This window comes from Channa argus, chromosome 6, assembly GCF_033026475.1.
Source record: "Channa argus isolate prfri chromosome 6, Channa argus male v1.0, whole genome shotgun sequence".
Lineage (NCBI taxonomy): Eukaryota > Metazoa > Chordata > Actinopteri > Anabantiformes > Channidae > Channa > Channa argus.
Window position 1 is genome coordinate 25924182 of NC_090202.1, and position 18226 is coordinate 25942407.

An 18226-nucleotide genomic window follows, 5' to 3' on the forward strand; every position below is an offset into this window, starting at 1 on the left:
AACTGTACGTTTTCCTTCCAAAATGTCGTACTTGTCAGCGCAATAAATGTCCCGACAGTCAATCCGCTACAGCATATGCAGAAATTAATTACCCAAGCCTCTTATAACTAACCTCACCACTTTAAATCTCTTTCACTACCAACCTTTCTAATAGATACTGAAAGATGCCCTTTGCCTCTTGAAGGTCTGAGATGAGCCAGATGTGCCTTGGACAATAAGAGGCACCTTTTCTTAGTGGTTTGAATGTTTTATCAATATTAATGTGCAGTCTTGTGTCTGCCAGGTGTACTCACAACTCTGTACACCCCAGCTTCACAATAATTCAACACTGAGCATAAGAGAAATCACATGAGGCGATAAATATGTTACGAGGAAAGGCTGTCGTCTACAGACCTGCCGGCCCCTCCTGGCTACGTGTCCTTGGGTATATTTTCAAACTTGCCAAAGAATTGACAGCAGGTGATAAATACAGCAAATGTTCAATTTCTGCTAATACAGGTTTCTTAAAATAAAAGAAGTCATGCGTAATGTCTAATATTGTTATCAGGGACTTTTGTAGAAGACAAAGTATCTATCATACCTATCAGAACTTATTCTAAAGTGCCTCTTACTGTTACTGTATGAATGTGCACTTCTATCTTTCCACTGACATTGCCATTTGTAAAGTCTGCAAACTTACTGGCCCAAACACCTGCTGTACAGAAGGTACTAACATTTATGGGAATGTAAATTTCAACTCGCTTTACATACTGTATAAACTGTTCTCACCCCCACCAAATCCCTATTTGTCCAATTTCTAATCCGGCTTTTTTAAAGCCTGCTCACAGGGAACTGTCCTTGTTGTTTTGCAGATATTTTGCAACTACAAAATGTCCAAAACTAGTCATAGAAAGAGAAAAACTGATCATCAAGCACAGTCCTTGACCCCTAGATGTGGGCTATCTATGAGCCTTCAACTGTGGCTGAACAGCCTGTACTCTTGCCCTGGTTAGCCATCTGTCCATTGTCACCCACATGGCCATCTTCCCCCGCTCATCGTCACCAAGTCCAGCTCTGACAGACATGAGCACAGGGTGAGCAAAATGAACTGGCCCACTCTCAAAATCAATTGGTTATTTTGTTTACCCTCTACTTAATGCACTGAAGTATCATGTAAGCATCAGATATTGACCATGAACACTGTATGTACGAAGCAGCCAGATAATATGCGGAGTTGTTAAAAAAACGGGGGGAAAAATACTGTTTGTGTAAATGTTATTTAAGATTAAATCTGCATTAATAGAGGCAGTAATTTACACATGAGGATTGAGCACAGGTATATGTAGGTTTCACTCTGTTTCAAAATGCTATCAAGTGCCAGAAGTTGAGCAACTTCAACTTGAAGGAATGTTTTGTTGTGGCAAACTGCACTGGAAGAACTAGGTGTGGTCTAGGTAGTGTGTGTGTGTGTGTGTGTGTGTGTGTGTCAATGTGAGTGAGTGTGTGTGTCTACTGTTTATCCCTATTTGTGGGGGCAAATTCAAATTTATTTTTATTTCCAAATTGTTGTTCTGATAATTGGCAGCTGCATTCCTCCATCTGTGCAAAAAAGTGAAGATACTGAGGCATCAACCCATAAAATAGTCACACTGAATAAATACCTTCATAGTAGAAGCCATTTCGCACACTATTCCCTCTTTTTATTACTTTCCTTCCACTGCAACTCAATAGAGAAGCTCAAAGAGCAAATTGTGGACTAAAAACACTTTAATCCACTTGATTGAATAATCTCACACTGTCTCACTTCAGGGGCTGCATCCTTTGAAGGCTACATCTGAAGACCAATTGCACCAAGGCGTCATAGGCTTTTTCTATCACGAATGCGCCTTCAAATGTGGCCAACAAATGTAGCCTTTCCCTTGGAAACCACATGCCAACGGAGGCCCAGTAGAACTTATCCTAAGAAACAAGGAGCCCTAAAACCTCTGGTGTTTATAATAACATGTTACGTTATGCAGCATTAGTGATGTTGGCTAGGTTCGAGTGATGCAGCCTCTAAAATCGAGACACAGCCTTTGATTGCCTAAGACTCATATTAGCTTTAGATACACATTTAAATACATTTTGCAAAGCACAAGAAAGTGATGACACTCCCCACTTAAGAGCTTTATGAAGGGATAAACGAAAGAAGATGATTACAGCAAATAAAACCTCTTTCATACTGTAAAAACAATTCTCAACGTTGCCTTTAAATGTTTGACTCTTCTGTGTTCTAATGTAAATGAACAAATTACATTCTGTTTCCCTGTATTTATGCTAAAACATTTGGCTATGACCAATAAGGTTAAAGTTCGAGGCTAAAAAGAGACCACATGCTTCTCAGACTCTGAACCCCAACTTAGTCGCTCCCAATGAGTGTTGCCCAGCTGCATAGCAGCTCACCTATCAGCGTGTGAGTGCGTGCGTGATTGTGAATGGGTGAATGAGAAGCAGTGTAAAGCGCTTAGAGTACCAATATGTTGAAAAGCAATATATAAGTGCAGACCATTTATCCACCAAGCCTGTTAAAAGTCACTTACGTAGCTTGTCAAGTGAGCCTGTCAGTTAAGTTAATCAGTCGGTGACTGGTTTATAGCAGCCTGAGCAGTTGTTTCACTTCCTCCTCTACATCCTTTAACTGCACTGAGGGCTGGCTTTCCTAAGATCCTGGAAGCTCTGTGTGTGTGTGTGTGTTAGTTGAGTGAGAAACACCAATTGAGAATGACTAATCCCGGACAGTGCAGAGCACGAAGACGTGAGTCAGTACAGTACATCGGGTTCCAACCTGTAGGTGTAAACCTGTGATACTTTTTTTTTCAATAACATTTAAAAAAATAAGACATTTTTTTCTATAGTGCTGAATAATCATTTGTTCATGAAAATGTTAAAATATTAAAAAAAACAAAAAAAACATATGAATTGAAATGAATAACTTTCTGAAGCCAGCGATTTTAGAACCTCATCCAATACTAGTGCCGTCAGCCAAACTAGTTTTAGCTCTGAGAAAAGGATCAAACTACAGTTTGGAGACATTTCATTTTGACATTTTAATAAAATATTTGATACTTTGTTAGTTATGGTTTTAGTGACTATTTACAAAAATTACAAGTTGGCGGAGCACAGGTGTGCGTGTTCTCTCTCTCTCTCACACACACACCCACCAAAAGTAATGCATTACGGAAATCTACACACCCAGTTTCATGACATTTTTTGTCTTTCTAATGTTATAGTTAAAAGTGACTAACTCCTTTTTTTCCTTTCAGGTTTCTTTCAGGTAAAGCTCCTGTAAAACTTTTACACCACCAGTGGGCTCACCTGCCATTAACATCTCGGTCTGATGATGTCAGTGGTTTTATTGCCATTACCACTCTGCCATAAACAACAGACTCAAAGCTAAACTTAAACTAGACATTTTTCTTTATAAAAGACAAAAAGTTACTTGCATAATCTCCCATTTATGGTCAAGTGTAATCAAGGCCAGAATGTTTTTCTTTATTTGCTTGGGATAAGCTTTCTAGACACTGTATTCATATAATATAGTAACTTTGTTGTGTGATGTTTTGGTCAGGCCATGTTCATTTTAGTGCCACACAGACAAACTCACATTTGGACCCAAACCCAGTAAGATATGAGTGCCAAGATTTCAAATAGTATAATATGTTGTGGATGAAAGGATTCACTAAATACGTAATAAGGGCATGTTCTGCTCCCAAAATTACACTTCATATCACTGCAAAGTAGGAAGGGAAAGAAGGGAAATTAATATAAATACAACACGAAAATTGGTTACCCTAACGAAAAGGGGAAAGTTACTCCTGAGAAAAGCGGAGTAAAAACCAGGAAGTGTTTAATATAGAAGCCACAAAGGGCACGGTTGATTTGAGTTTTCTGCTCGGCAGCTGACGTAGTGCAGACCTGACGTAGTGTCACACAAACACACCTACTGTGGGAATCTGTCTTCTAGAAGTAAAATAAAACCTTTAGGGCACACTAATCTGCAACCAGGCCACATTAGGCAATTCACGAAGTAGACAAAGGATAAAATAAAAAGGAAAAGCATTTATGGATGTTACCCATCACCAGATTGAAGAGAGATAGTGTTTCCTATCAACAGAATTAAAGGAGTCATGGTGCAAGTGACAAACCAACTCATTTTCTGTCACTATTCAACAAGACACATTATATACTTGTTGAAGTAGATCACTGTTTACTTTAAAACAAAGCTATGACAAAATTGAAAATGCAAGAATATTGCTATGACTGATTACAAGAGTTGGAAAATTAATTTCCAATGATTGCAGATGGGTAAAAAAAATGTACAACCATTTCCCTAGTGCGGAAGTAAAGCACATCAGCTTTTTATAACCTCAACATAACACTGCCTCTGTCGTAAAATAATAAAACTGTCTAGGATATTCTAGGCAACTCTCCATGGTTACATACGACATACAAACACATTTATGCTTTAATACTGTTTTGTAGTGCAAATGTTTATCTTTCATTTTTTGTCCTTTTAACTTATCGCGTGAGTTCATTGTCTGCATGTTGATTTGGCACAGTTTTTACGCCGGATGCCCTTCCTGACGCAAATCTCCCCAATTTTCTGCCGGGGCTTGGAACCGGCACTGTGCGGGTGGGGATGGGGGGCTGCGGGGCGCGAACCTCCAACCCAATGGTCAGTGGATGGCCACTCTACCAACTGCGCCACCACCTGTAGTGCAACTGTGTATACTCCCCCCAAAATCAAAACTATACAACAGTGGAGAAAGAAAACAGAAAAGGTGTGTGACAGTCTTGGAATTCTTTCAGTCTAACTGATTCTTTCTTATCAAACAGCAGTAACAAAAGGAAATATGTCTATTGCCACTGTTCCAACAGGGACATTCCATCATTTTAATGGATATGCCTACTCTTTATGCATTGTGAGCATGAAGCAAAAAGGTAACCTAGCTATTGCTGTAGCTATAGCAATAATCACAGCTACAGATTAGTTACTTTATACACATAGTTCAGATAAACATTTACAAATTATGCACATGCTCACACACACTACGCGATTAGCAAACCACTGTAAGTTATGTTGCATTTCATAGCAAAACAAGGACCTGATTTCTTAACTGAAAGCACCAAAAATTCATTTATAAAGCGAGGATAACAGCAGCAACAAATTTTGAACGTATATATGCATATAATAAGTGAATATTTATTTTCCATTTGGTCATACCAGTGTGCCAGGGAAACCCTATAACATATAGAGCAGGTGGTGCGTGAGGCAGCTCGGCTGATTTGATGCTGATCTTCATCAACTGATACACAATAAGTTACTTGAGCAAACTTGTGGTAGCAGTTCTGTTTGACAATGTCTGGGATTTTACTTAACACATAAATATGCTACTACTGAACAGTCCTGAAGAAGAGATCCCAGATCACCATCCTATCTAGTGTGATTACTGTATACTGATCTATTTAATTCCATTGTGATGTTACACATTAGACAGGAAATTGAATGTGAAGCTCAATAGAATATTGTAATTGGATTCCTACAGCCAGCCAGCAGCAACGCTGTGTCACCATCATAGTTTTTATGTTTTGCTATGAAATGCAAACTGTGTTGTCTGTGTGAACACATCCATGATTTGTTAAGGTTTATCTTTACTACCATAATAAACGACTGATCTTTAGCTATGGCGCCCCCTGTTGTGTTATAGTCACTTAGGCCAATGTACTTAGACTCATGACAAAAAGAGCTTTCTAGTACAGCTGATGTAGTAGACTGCTGCACTCATGCACATCATTTTACACATTATTACTCCATGACCACACGGAGTTGTGTTTTCGTAGCTCGTCTAAAACTGCGGCCATTAAATGGATACACAGATACCAAATAAACCCTGTATATGTTTGCCAGCTAAACTACAATATTTAAATGTTCTGCACTTATATAGCACTTTTCTACCTATTGGCACTCAAAGCGCTTTACACTGCTTCTTATTCACCCATTCACACTCACAATCACACACACACTCATACACCGGTGGGGGAGCTGCTATGCTGCTGGCCAACACTCACCGGGAGCAACTAAGTTGGGGTTCAGTGTCTTGCTCATGTGACCGGAGGAGCCGGGGATTGAACCAACAACTGTGATATTGGTGGACAACCGCTCTACTTACGTCGCCCCGTCAGTATTATCAGTATTATAGTTATATAGTATTATAGTTTATAATATAAGTAAATAGGCACACATGTGCTCCATCCTCACATCACTCAGCATGACAGATAGCAAAAACTATATGTAATATCACAAGCAAAACCAGCAACCGTCATGTACAAATTCTCAAATTTAGTTTGAGCAGAGGTGGGCATATAAAGTATGACACTTAATACAGGAGCAGTTCACTTCCTGCCCAGTATAAATATCAATATACAGTTCATCTTTCTCTTTTTTATGAGTTAGTATTTCTTACCTCTTCAATTGTAGCTGTGCAAACTCAGTCCAACCTTTGTGTGGATTCCTTGTCTTGTTAGCTCTGAGAAACTGATTGAGGCTTAACAGAAGCTGAAATAATATCATAACAATATCATATATTAGAGACTGCATACATCCTATAAACAACTATGGGTTTATAAACTCCAAAGACAGTTAACCAAACTAATCCATGATCTATTAAACACTGCATTACTTATGAGGAGGTGGTTAGCTACAGTTGCCCAAGAAGCTTTAGGCAAATTCAATTGAAGATGGCAGTGAAGAATGGTCGATCCTGGACAAGACAGATGCAGAGAATTTGTTTAAATAAACAAGTACATGTTTATGTTAATTATGGGAATATGTACTTTATTCACCGAAGCAAACCCAAAGATAAGAACAAAACAAGCTTTGCAACATAGGAAATATGCAAAATTCAAACTGAAAACTGAAAAACTTGAAATACTATTGAGCCTATTAAGTGCATCACAATATACTAATGCATAAAACAGGTGTTTCGGGAAGTTTATTACGAAATGAATCAAATGTTGCGTTCATGTCACAGGCCCAGAAAACACAGTGTAGCAGTGTAAAAACTGGCCCACTAAGGGTCCAGCCGATGTGTGGGAGCAGATTAGCTGAAGTTAACGTATGTTTGCTAACGTTTGCTAACTAACATCAGGCCCCAAACAGCAGGCGACGCCTATATGTATAAAACATTAACAGTGTCTTTTTCGGGAATACCTCTTGGAGATATTAAGTTATTGGCATAACTTGTGCCATATCACTAAGACAACTTTTTTAAAAAATCACAAAATGCGAATTGTGTGTCTCACGGCGTGTCTCACTCTCCGTTAGCGGTATGTTGACATTTTGTGGATTTTAATCTTCATTCGGCGCATCTCAATATGAAGCTTATGGATAACGTTATATACAATAAATATACCGATATGTTAGGGCGCTAGTGCCTGTGTGGTTAAACTTTATTGTAGCTTTCTGTTTGCTTTTCGTACCTGTCTTACTTGACAGAGCCACAGGAGACGTTCATCCTGGAAGTCAGGTCAGAGGCCAGGTCAGGTGAGCTCATGAACGTGCCTAACCGCGTGAACGCCCCTTGGTTGTACATTGTACACAATGTACTTCGTTAACTATTTTTTTAATAAACACTATGAGTCCCACACTGAGAGCAATTTAAATTTTAGCGGCACCTCATGTGATCATAAGAAATATGGCATTTACACAGCATTATTGTGTAACGTTAGTTATTGTAGGTGTTATGATGAAGTTTGTTTCCCTATCAGAAAGTGATTCACTCCCGTTCGGACAGTGTTTCCTTTAGGACCCCCTCTACGTGCTGCAGGTTACGGCTGCGATTAGGCTAAGTTATGGTTAATAGTAGAATAAAGGACTAGAATAAAGTATCGATTCGGTTTAAGGTAATGGAAGACAAAACATCAGCGTTTTTATCAGGTGTCTCCATGGTCAGAGCTACGGCTCTCCACCGCCATCTTGTGGTGGGATGTGGCAGCTGCACTTACTGTACAAAGCATCTACTTACGTCACGTGTCAGGTCCTCTGTAATTGGCTGTTCGCCAGAGATGGATCACATGACTCCTCTGTACTGTCCTGAAAGCTAAAGTCTGTTTTAAGTGCGACTTGAATGAAGCGTTTTTTGCTCCTTTGTGGATTTCACAGTGAAGTAAGGACATTAGAGGTAATTGTGTAGAAAGAATTGGTGTCGAGACTGTCGTCTGTGTATTTTAGTTAACGTAGAGACATGGAAACGCGGGTGCGTTGGCAGGTCTACAAAGCTAAAAGTGGCTTGTTTTGGTGGTTTTGCACAGTCAGCTACTCCTGTCTGCTCAGTTTACCGAGCAGACAAAGTGGGCTACAGGAAATATTGTATTGTTGAAAACAAAAGATAACCCTATCATCGGAGGGTGATTTGCATAATCATTTATGTTTTTAGTCTTAGAATTGCAACCAAATTGTTCGTCTCTTAGTTGTCTCTTTATGTTCCTCTGCAGAATGAGTCTCCACAACCCTTCTCTGTATCCTGCTATTAGTTGTGACCAATTATTTCAGACTCAATTTCAGTACAACAAGCGTAAGTGTTTATGTAAATTTATGAAAGAAACCACACACAATATGTTGAAAAAGCCAAAGGTTTTCATAATATACTTGTTTAAATGTTGTACACAAGATAAGGGATCATATCGCAAACCTCCATGTTTTGCTCACTGAGCATAGGGATGTTTCTAACAGGAAATAGTTTTGGTTTCTTTGAAATAGCTTTAAAGGAAAGCTGCACGCTTCCTTCATTTAGTAAACCTGTTTCTCTGAGAAGAGATACACACGACTGCTGTCCGTGAGTAGGATTTTACACTTCCTCTCTCTCCTTAAAGTCCATATTTCATAAATCATGAGACCTCAGATTCCAGTTGACTGTTTGATTTAAACATCATTTAAATCCAGAGTTTGCCTGCAGCAGCGATGTGTGTCTTTATCGTACATATGACCTTTGCAGGTTATTCTCTGTACGTGGAAAACATCTAGAACCTTCTCCTCGTTAAGTCTGTACAAGTTAACTAGAGCTGTGTGTGTGTAAAGGAGAGACAATGGTTCCATGTTGTTTCATTACCGTGCAGCTTACTTAAAGAAAAACTCAAAAGTATGTGAAAGTCTTTTATGTGGTCTTGTGCCACAGAAATGTGATGACATGGTGTGACATTGCATGTTTTGTTCCTCTGTTTGGTCTCAGAGCTGTGTCTATCATCTATCAAATCAGATGCCATTTTGTCTGTGAACATAAGATGGACACGACTTACAAGCAGGTACAGAGAGCTGTTTTTTTCATTTTAATGGTTTAGTGAAAACATCCGTTTGATTTATAAAGAGGATTTATCCATCTCGGTCATTTTAACTTTTAATTGTTCTGTTTATTTGCTTAGTGCATTTGAAAATCATGTGAAAATACCAAACATGGACTTATTCGGATTATGATTGTGGTCATTAGTTGCAGCCTCAATGATCTGTCATATTTAAGTAACAGTCATATTTAAATAAAAACACACAAAGAAGTAATGGGAAACTAATTTAACAAAGCTATGATGAGATTGTGTTAAATGTTATTTCCAATACATTAACAGAAATATTAAAGCTCTTGAGAGCTATTGATTGGACAGTTCAAGGGGAATTTGTATGATCATGTTGTACATTATAAAACAATATTAATAAATGACTAAAATAGATTTACAGAGAGGAAAAGTCTAGTTAAGAATAATGTCCATCATATAAAGACTTTGACTTTTGTTCTTGTAGTTTAAGGGAGTTATTGGTTTGTCTATCCACCTGAAGTAGAGAAAATACTTAGTTTTATATGAATATTTTTAGTTCGCTGAGCAATTTTTAGGGTAATTTGAGGATTTCCTCATTTCCGTCACAGGCGACGCCTCAATGTATAAAACAATAGCGTTCCATCCACACTGTATCCTCAACCCGCTCCTTTTCTTATTTTTATCATCTACCCACATTTAATCTGTTAAAATGAAATCGACATTGTCCAAGGTAACTGCATTTCTGTAAATTGATGGACACATGCAGTAACAAAAGAGCAAACAGGAAGTCATGGGATTGGACAAATAATCAGAGGAAGCGAAAGAACAAGTCTTACACTTACTGTCACATAATTATGTAGTAGATGGTTTTGATTGCCAAAACTCAATTGTGGTGTATGTCAAACTGTTTTAACCTGATCGTAAAAACTTCAGTAGTGATCAATGCTGACAACTTTCCACTCGCTGTAATTCCTCTCAGTGTTGCTTTAAAATAACTTGTTTTGCTTCTCTTTTATTTCCCTAATGGCAGCATTTGTGTCTTCTTAGAGGTTAATACTTGAATTTGGGAGGAAAGTTTTTAAATGATCATGTTTAACACTCTCCTGTGATGTTTTCAGCTTGTGGACATGGAGTGGAGGAAACAAGACAACAGGAAAACACAGCTGGTACCATACAGCGCAAACAGACACACAATATCTAGTTTTCATAACTATAACAATATGTGGATTTTTATTAATTTGCTGGAGACCTAACTATATTCACTGCATTCTTAATGCCATGGTGTTGTTAGATTTATTAAGTAGCAACGCTGAAGTTAAATAAGAATTTCTCTCACATATTTTTGAATTAAAGATGATTCAGTCAACATGGGTCACAGACAGTTTACCCAGATTGTTCTCCCCATTTTCCAGTATTCCAAGAGTGTAATCATTCTGGTCACGGTGGCCACTGTTCTGCTGGTCTCCATGGCCCTCTACAACCTCCTGACACCGAGAGTTTCCTCATCCCCTAATGCCCCTTCCAGCAACCTCCGTCTGCCCCAGGGCAAGTCGTGCTCAGACCCCTGCAAGTAAGCGCACGCATGTTGTTATGCCGCATATTTGATATTTCTAAGTGTGTCACATTTGGTTCTTTATTACCAGCTGTCATGAAAGAAGCTGTGAAGTACTACTGAGTTCCTACTTTACATCAGAGTTCCTACTTTACATATGCTTCTGCAGCTTGTATTTGAATGCATGAATATATTTAGCTAAAAGGAAGCCAAAAAGCACTTGGGTTACATACCAGGGTTTGAGTATTTAAATCAAGAGACTCAAGGACAGCTTGGCCTCCTGAGTGGGACAGACGACATTTCAAAGGGAAACTTGGCAGTTTCTAAATGACCAAATGTATTTTAGGCTTTTCTGTGCTGTAATATCTTGTGTATATATACAGAACTTTCCCAATAATTTTCAGTCAGTATATGGACTTGGTTGGATGATTTTCAGCCTTCGCAGACAGAATCAGGAGTACAGATAATAATCATTATCATCAGTGCATTTCCTCTCTGTCCTCTTTCAGTATTGTCCTGGTAGAGAGCATACCTGAAGGGCTGGAGTTTAACTCCACCACCACCCACCCCTCCATCTTCCAGGCTTGGCTCAATCTGATGGCCGAGGCTCGGAGCAGTCTGGACATCGCCTCTTTCTACTGGACGCTCACAAACAAAGACACAGGCACTCACGAGCCGACAGCCTTACAGGTCAGCTGTAGCAGTGAATGGCTGACTGATAACATTAAACTATTTTTAATGTTCCCCTAATCTTAATGTTGACATGTTTTTAACACGTTTATTTCTTTGTCTAAGTAACATTCTATGCTTGAATCGTGGTCTTAATGTTTCCTCAGGGGGAGACCATTCTGAAGAAACTTACTCAACTTTCAGGGAAGTTGTCTGTTCGCATTGCAGTCAACACACCACAGGAGACACAGCCACAAGACAACCTCCAACTGCTCAGTGACTCAGGTGGCTTTTACTGATTCCTAACGAATGAGCTAACCTTTGTCTTAATTCCTGTGAAAATATTGTTTTCATACTAGCATGTTCAACCCTAACCCATAATTGGAAAGATGCAAATATCAGCTGTATTTAAATCATAGTTAGGCCATTCGTCAATTACATATGTCCAAATTATTTGCACTGAATTGGGAGTTATTTAACATTTTAGCTGGTGTGTTTGTGAGAAACTCTGGGATATTTGGAATTCTTTGGCATTAGGGGCGAGAACACGTCCGCACCTTCCTATGCACTTAAATCTATTCTATCTAAAAAAAAAAAAAAAAAAAAAAACGTCCTTTCTGTTCTTTCTCGCACTTGCATCTCATGAAATGCAAACACTTTTCTGATAGCACTTCACTTTGATGTCTTCTCCTTGACTTAGATTCTTGCTGCCTTGTACGTCACTTGTAAGTTGCTTTGGATAAAAGCGTCTGCTAAATGACTAAATGTAAATATAATGTAAAATGTTTTAGATATTATTCTGCTTAAAAACAAAATACTAAAATGAATGACTTTGGATTCTCTACTATATTGTATTCGGGTCTAATTAATTCAGGAGTAATGTTTCTGGTCTCTGTTTTGACATTGTAATTAATTCCTTTTGACAGTCATAGCTTTTGTTATTCGTGTGTGTGTGTGTGTGTGTGTGTGTGTGTGTGTGTGTGTTTTTCAGGAGCTGATATAAGGACAGTTAACATGAGAGAACTCACCTCAGGTGTCCTTCACACCAAGTTCTGGATTGTGGACAAGAAACACATTTACATTGGGAGTGCCAACATGGACTGGAGATCACTCACACAGGTGCATACACACACACACACACACCTTAAATCCAGGTGTTCAAAGTTGGACACTTGCCAAAGTAGTCTCAAAGCTGTAACTGCTGCAAAAGGGAATTAAATTAGGCATCTTAATCAACTCCAGTCAGGCTCATTTATCACAGTACAACATGAAAATAACAAAGTAAAAAAATGCAATATAGCAATGGCACAAACAGAAACATTTGTTTTTAAAGGAGGGATTTCTGTTTTATATGTTACAAAATGTAGTTATTATGGCTTATGGCATGTAGCTTGGTCCCAATGTAAATTTGTTAAATGGGTCAATAATTTCACACTATTAGTGTTTTAACCTTTAGTTATGGGAAAAATTGAACGAGAAATGACATGTAGATTTGTTTTTTAACTATCAAACGACTTGAACCTACCGTATGAAAGTTAAGTTATCAATAGCATAATAGCAAGAGTTGAAATCAGTCCACTCTGCTCTGCTGTGCTTTCCTGCCATCTGCTATGCTCCGCTACACTCTTCAAAGTCTTTCTAGTATTAGTCAGTATCAAACAGCAATAAATAAGAATCTGGAAAAATTACTAATCAAGCATAAATTAGCAATTCTGATTTCACAGGCTTTGAAAGCATCACTTCACAATAAGATACGTTTTGAAAAAGTTAAATACGGTAACTTTATGATTGCAACCCCTAAAATATCCCAGCCAATATCTGCTGACTATGAGGTCTGCTGCCTGATCTAAGCAGAACCATATGCCTTTGGCTTCCAAGAGGAAGTTCTTGTGTGGGTTCGAGCTTTCGATGTCACAGCATGCTGAAATTGTCTCTTAAATATGTTTTCATGCAGCGACAGTCATCAATAAATCCAAACACATCTCAGTTAGATATTTAGTGGTCATTTTTTGAGTTGTCATTGCCAACATCCTGTCTTTCTGTGGGCAAACCATAAAGGAACTTTAAAATCGCTACAAATATACTACTACTAAAGGGACGGGAACAGATGTAAAGTCACAATGAGGGACTGAGTTACTGATCTGCTGTTGGTCTGTAGGTGAAGGAGCTTGGCGCTGTGGTCTACAACTGCAGTTGCTTAGCCGCAGACCTGGGTAAGATCTTTGAAGCCTATTGGTTCCTGGGGGAGAGTCAGTCAATCCCATCACCGTGGCCCGCCAGCTTCTCCACCCTCTACAACGAGAACACACCTCTTCAGCTGCAACTCAACAACACACCATCCAGCGTCTACCTGTCGGTGAGACACGGACGGGGGGATGAAAGATTTCCCTCAGTTTTTTTTTTCTTAATTCAGAATATAAACAAAAGTCTAAGTGTATCCTAAAAATCATCTTGTTGTCAATGTTAGTTCAGACTGAAACCCCGGTGTTATTTATTGTCATTTTCAAAATGACGTAGATTTTTAATTCACTGCATATGGAGCAGGTTTTTCCGAGCTTGAGGCATAATTGATGTTCTCTCTGTATCTTCTTATATCTGCTGTGTACTTCTAATGACCGGTAGCTCCAATCCAACTATGGTTTACTGAAAAATGAAATCTGTTTCTCTCCCTCTCTCTCAGAGTTCCCCTCCGTCCTTCTGTGCAAGCGGCAGGACTCCCGACATTCAGTCCATCCTCAGTGTGATGGACGATGCCCGGAGCTACATATACATCGCAGTCATGAACTACCTGCCCACCATGGAGTTTTCGCATCCTAAAAAGTGCGTTGTTTTTTCCTAATCTATCTGTAACATAAAAATATCTAGAATTAACGAGAGCATTTTCTTTCAATGACAATGACTGCAATATCGAAATATGCCACAGTCGCACAGTTAGTGTGATGGTCATACATCCTCATACTCAGCATGTGGCTCACTCTGCAGGTACTGGGCAGACATCGACACCCAGCTGAGGCGAGTGGCCTATGAGAGGCGGGTCAAAGTGCGCATGCTGATCAGCTGCTGGGCCAGCACCCAGCCGGTCATGTTTTCCTTTCTGAAGTCTCTGGCCTCAGTTTATGACCCCAAGAGCAAACTGGACATCCAGGTGGTATGTAGCACATGGACATGTGTCTGCCACTGAGAAAGGAGGATGAGCATATCATGATGCATGACCTGTTGCAATAACAGTGATCTGATGACCACTTATGTCCCCATCTAGAGGCTGTTTGTGGTGCCTGCCACCCCGAAACAGAAGGAAATTCCCTTTGCTAGAGTCAACCACAACAAATACATGGTCACTGACAAGATAGCTTACATAGGTAAGACTGTGTCCACACTGCAACATATGAAACACACCTCAACACTGCATTGTTGTTATTAAGTAGCGTTTGAGTAGCTCGTTTCATGCATCAAACTTTGATGCACACAAAGTGTTTTCACTCATACTGTAACATTAATGAGGAAGTCGCACAAAAGCTCACATGCATCTTTCTACTTCCCGTAAATCTTATCAGTATCTTAATAAGTGACTCATTTTATCTTAACTATATTTTTGTTTAAGCACATAATCAGAACCGTACAAAAGTTGCATGTAAACATTTTCATTTCGAAGTTAATTTACGCAGGTTTTCTCTGCATTAACCTTTTGTCTTTTAACCCGTTCTCACTTCACGTGCGTGTAGTGGTCTGCGATAATCACTGGTTTTATAATAATAGACCATCTAATGGTTGTAAGAAATTAGTTTTATTATTTAACTACACAAAAACATGTACAGAAATGAAGCAATAAAAAAGGTAACTGCCGTGTAAAAATAAATAATTAAAATAATTTTTGTACTTTTTTTCAGTACAAATCTGTAAATTACTGGAAATATAAAAAACTGAGCTTTTAAAACTTTTTTTAATGATAAATAAGATATTGTCTAATAGTTTCCCATTCGAATTATCAGCTCGGTTTCTCAGCCTATCTCTCTTTAATTTCTGCATTATATAACGTTTAAATGTAAGATGAATAAAACGGACTCTAGAAGGGCGATAGTACACACCAGTACTTCTCCTCTGTCCAATCAGCCTTTTCTTACAGGACAAAGTCATGAATGTGTCTTTTGGTCCTCAGGTACGTCCAACTGGTCAGGTGACTACTTTGTGAGAACCGCTGGCTCCGCAATGGTTGTCAACCAGACGGAGTCGCTGTCCCTGGAGCCAACCGTCCAATCACAGCTGAAGGCTGTGTTCGAGAGGGACTGGAGCTCTGAATACTCCACTCCTCTCACCCAACACTCAAACCTCAAACACTTGTGTTAGTCTCATTAGCCCCTACTACAAACACTAAATCGGGTATAGTGCCAAGTTTCAGAATAATGTGCCATCAGTGCTCCCAGCATAAGGATGCCAAAGGGTGTTAAACACAGTGTCTATGCGTTGTCTTGCTGTTCCTATGCAAGCTGGCCCAGGATTCAGTGTGGCCAGCTTTGCAGTCCGGACAGTATCACGCCGGAGGCCCACTCCCCCCATGTACAGCGGTCACTTTCTGCTTCTAAACTACAACCGTAATGCATTACTCTTCTACAACTTGCGCCTCATGGGGACTTTTTTTAAATCTCAGCTTATCTCAGGGAGAAAAAGTACAGTTTTCTTGATTGTTTTAAGTTAGCACTTTACAGCTCTGCAACACTGGGGTCAAATTTCAGAAATATCCAGTGTAGAGATAAATTTCTAGGTAACAGGATAATAGGAGCTAATACCTCAGTAATAATGTTATGGTTCATATTTTATTAATAACAAGGTAGTAGTGGGTAAGACGAAAGGGGTATTATGTCAATAATATAAATAAAATAGTATTATCGTAATCTTAGTAATAAACGTGCAACAAGTATTAGACATAATAACCCATGAAGTTGGTTATAACAAAGTTATAACACCCAATTACCTTTTTATTACTAAAATAACCAAACCCCCCCTTAATACCTAGAAATTACCCCACTCTTATTCTTTTACTACCAATCTTTAATGTGTTACCCATTTTATTTGGTGGCAATAATTAACGCACCAACTTGTGCTGTAAATATGCTTTTTAAAATAAAGTCCACAGGACTGTTTTTATTTGTTACACTAGTCAGCAGTTGCATAATATGAATGAAATGTTTGCAGCAGCAATAACCGAGAATGATCCAGGTTATTTTCCACTGTGTGGACTGATTGAAACTAATATTTAGGGAAGAGGTGGTTGTTATGGTAACTTTCAAGGGAAGCAGATACACAAGTAGCAGCATTCGTAGAAGGCAACTGTGCAGCTGTGTACGGTGCATTGTTGTCTCCTTTTTTGTAAGAAACTTGTACTCGAAATAAATGTTAATGAAATATTTCTTTTTTGGGTTCTTAAGATACTTTATGACATAAATATTCAGTGCTTCAGGAAATAAGAATTGTTTATACATTACCCCACTTATAGCTGGTTTAGCCAAATCGGGCACCTGTGTGACTTTTAACATTAGTCAAATTTACCCCCCTGCTAAATACGGTAGTTCTTATTATTCATATCTTGACTTATGAAAGCCAGTTCATTGTCATATAGCGTTTGATTGAACACCAGTGGTCGTGTAAATGACCTGATACTTGCAGGAACAAAGCCAGGGTTGTAGAAACACTGAGGATGTGACACTCCCTTAACTACACCGACCTGAAAAGTTAAGAATCTTTGTAGTTTTCATTTTTATTTTCTTACTTGTTAATCAACATTTTATCTCCAGATATAATACAATTCCACGAATAAAACAAATCTTTCTTTTATGTGCTGTCCAAACTGTCCCACAAACAATGCTGAGGTCAAGGTCTTATGTCCAAAATGTGTTGATTGACTTTTCTTTTTTTTTAATAAATGACTTTGACCTGATGCCTCACAGCAACCAACCAGGATCATTTCAAGAGCTGATTCAACAAGTAGATCATTTGAAAAATACATATAGTTGGAAATGCACTCAGTTGCAGGTTTATTAATGCAGTGTATATACACAGTGCTGCAATAAATGCTCCATCATGTCATCATGTTCACTTCTTGTTCAGTTTGTTTAAACTAAGTATTGATCCATTTTGTTATCATTGTGGAGGCTGCAGTTTCTGCTCCTGGGGAGCTGTATTGTAGCGTTGGACAAAATAATAGAAACGTTGTAAAGCAATACAATTCAACAACAGAGTACTACAGTTGCCAATTAGCTTGACCAGCTGAAACTGGCATAGTGACAGAAATATTGATTCATGTGCATTGTCCCTGTTCAAACATCACAAACTGCAGCCGCCAGTATGATCTAATATCACTACATTTTTTAATGACGTTTCGCATATTGGTATACTGTAAATTAGGCCTGCAAAATGTTGTCGACAGAAATGATCATCATCGTCATAAAAGGGCACAAAGTCAGTATTCAAGTAATAGTGGAAGTATTTGTACTTCACCACACGTCCACAGATCCTACAGCACAAGTAGAATTACCATTTTATGTACCTTTTTACTGATGTACAAGTACATATAGTCCTAATTTTACATAAGGTATTGAAAGTACACCACCAGGAAATCAATGTGGCAAATTCTTAAAAATGAAAACTATGCAATATATAGTAAATAAAGGTAATGGAAAATCAAATATC

At 38.6% G+C, this 18226-nt stretch overlaps 1 protein-coding gene across 5 annotated transcripts; it reads left to right on the top strand.

The window, feature by feature from the left end:
- The first annotated feature begins 8053 nt into the window (after nucleotides 1-8053).
- pld3 (phospholipase D family member 3) lies at nucleotides 8054-17623 on the top strand. 5 transcript variants are annotated; one of them, XM_067507927.1, is made up of 13 exons: nucleotides 8064-8198; nucleotides 8512-8591; nucleotides 9246-9318; nucleotides 10440-10487; nucleotides 10734-10891; nucleotides 11383-11563; nucleotides 11710-11827; nucleotides 12534-12661; nucleotides 13701-13898; nucleotides 14223-14362; nucleotides 14525-14690; nucleotides 14802-14901; nucleotides 15699-17623. In XM_067507927.1, exons 3-13 carry the CDS (start codon nucleotides 9298-9300, stop codon nucleotides 15884-15886), a joined length of 1446 nt encoding a protein of 481 aa, XP_067364028.1. In that variant the 5' UTR covers nucleotides 8064-8198; nucleotides 8512-8591; nucleotides 9246-9297; the 3' UTR covers nucleotides 15887-17623. The 5 variants fall into 5 exon arrangements, with proteins under 5 accessions (XP_067364026.1, XP_067364028.1, XP_067364030.1 ...); XM_067507928.1 differs by having other exon boundaries at nucleotides 8168-8183; XM_067507925.1 differs by lacking the exon at nucleotides 8512-8591 and having other exon boundaries at nucleotides 8054-8198.
- Nucleotides 17624-18226: the final 603 nt, after the last annotated feature.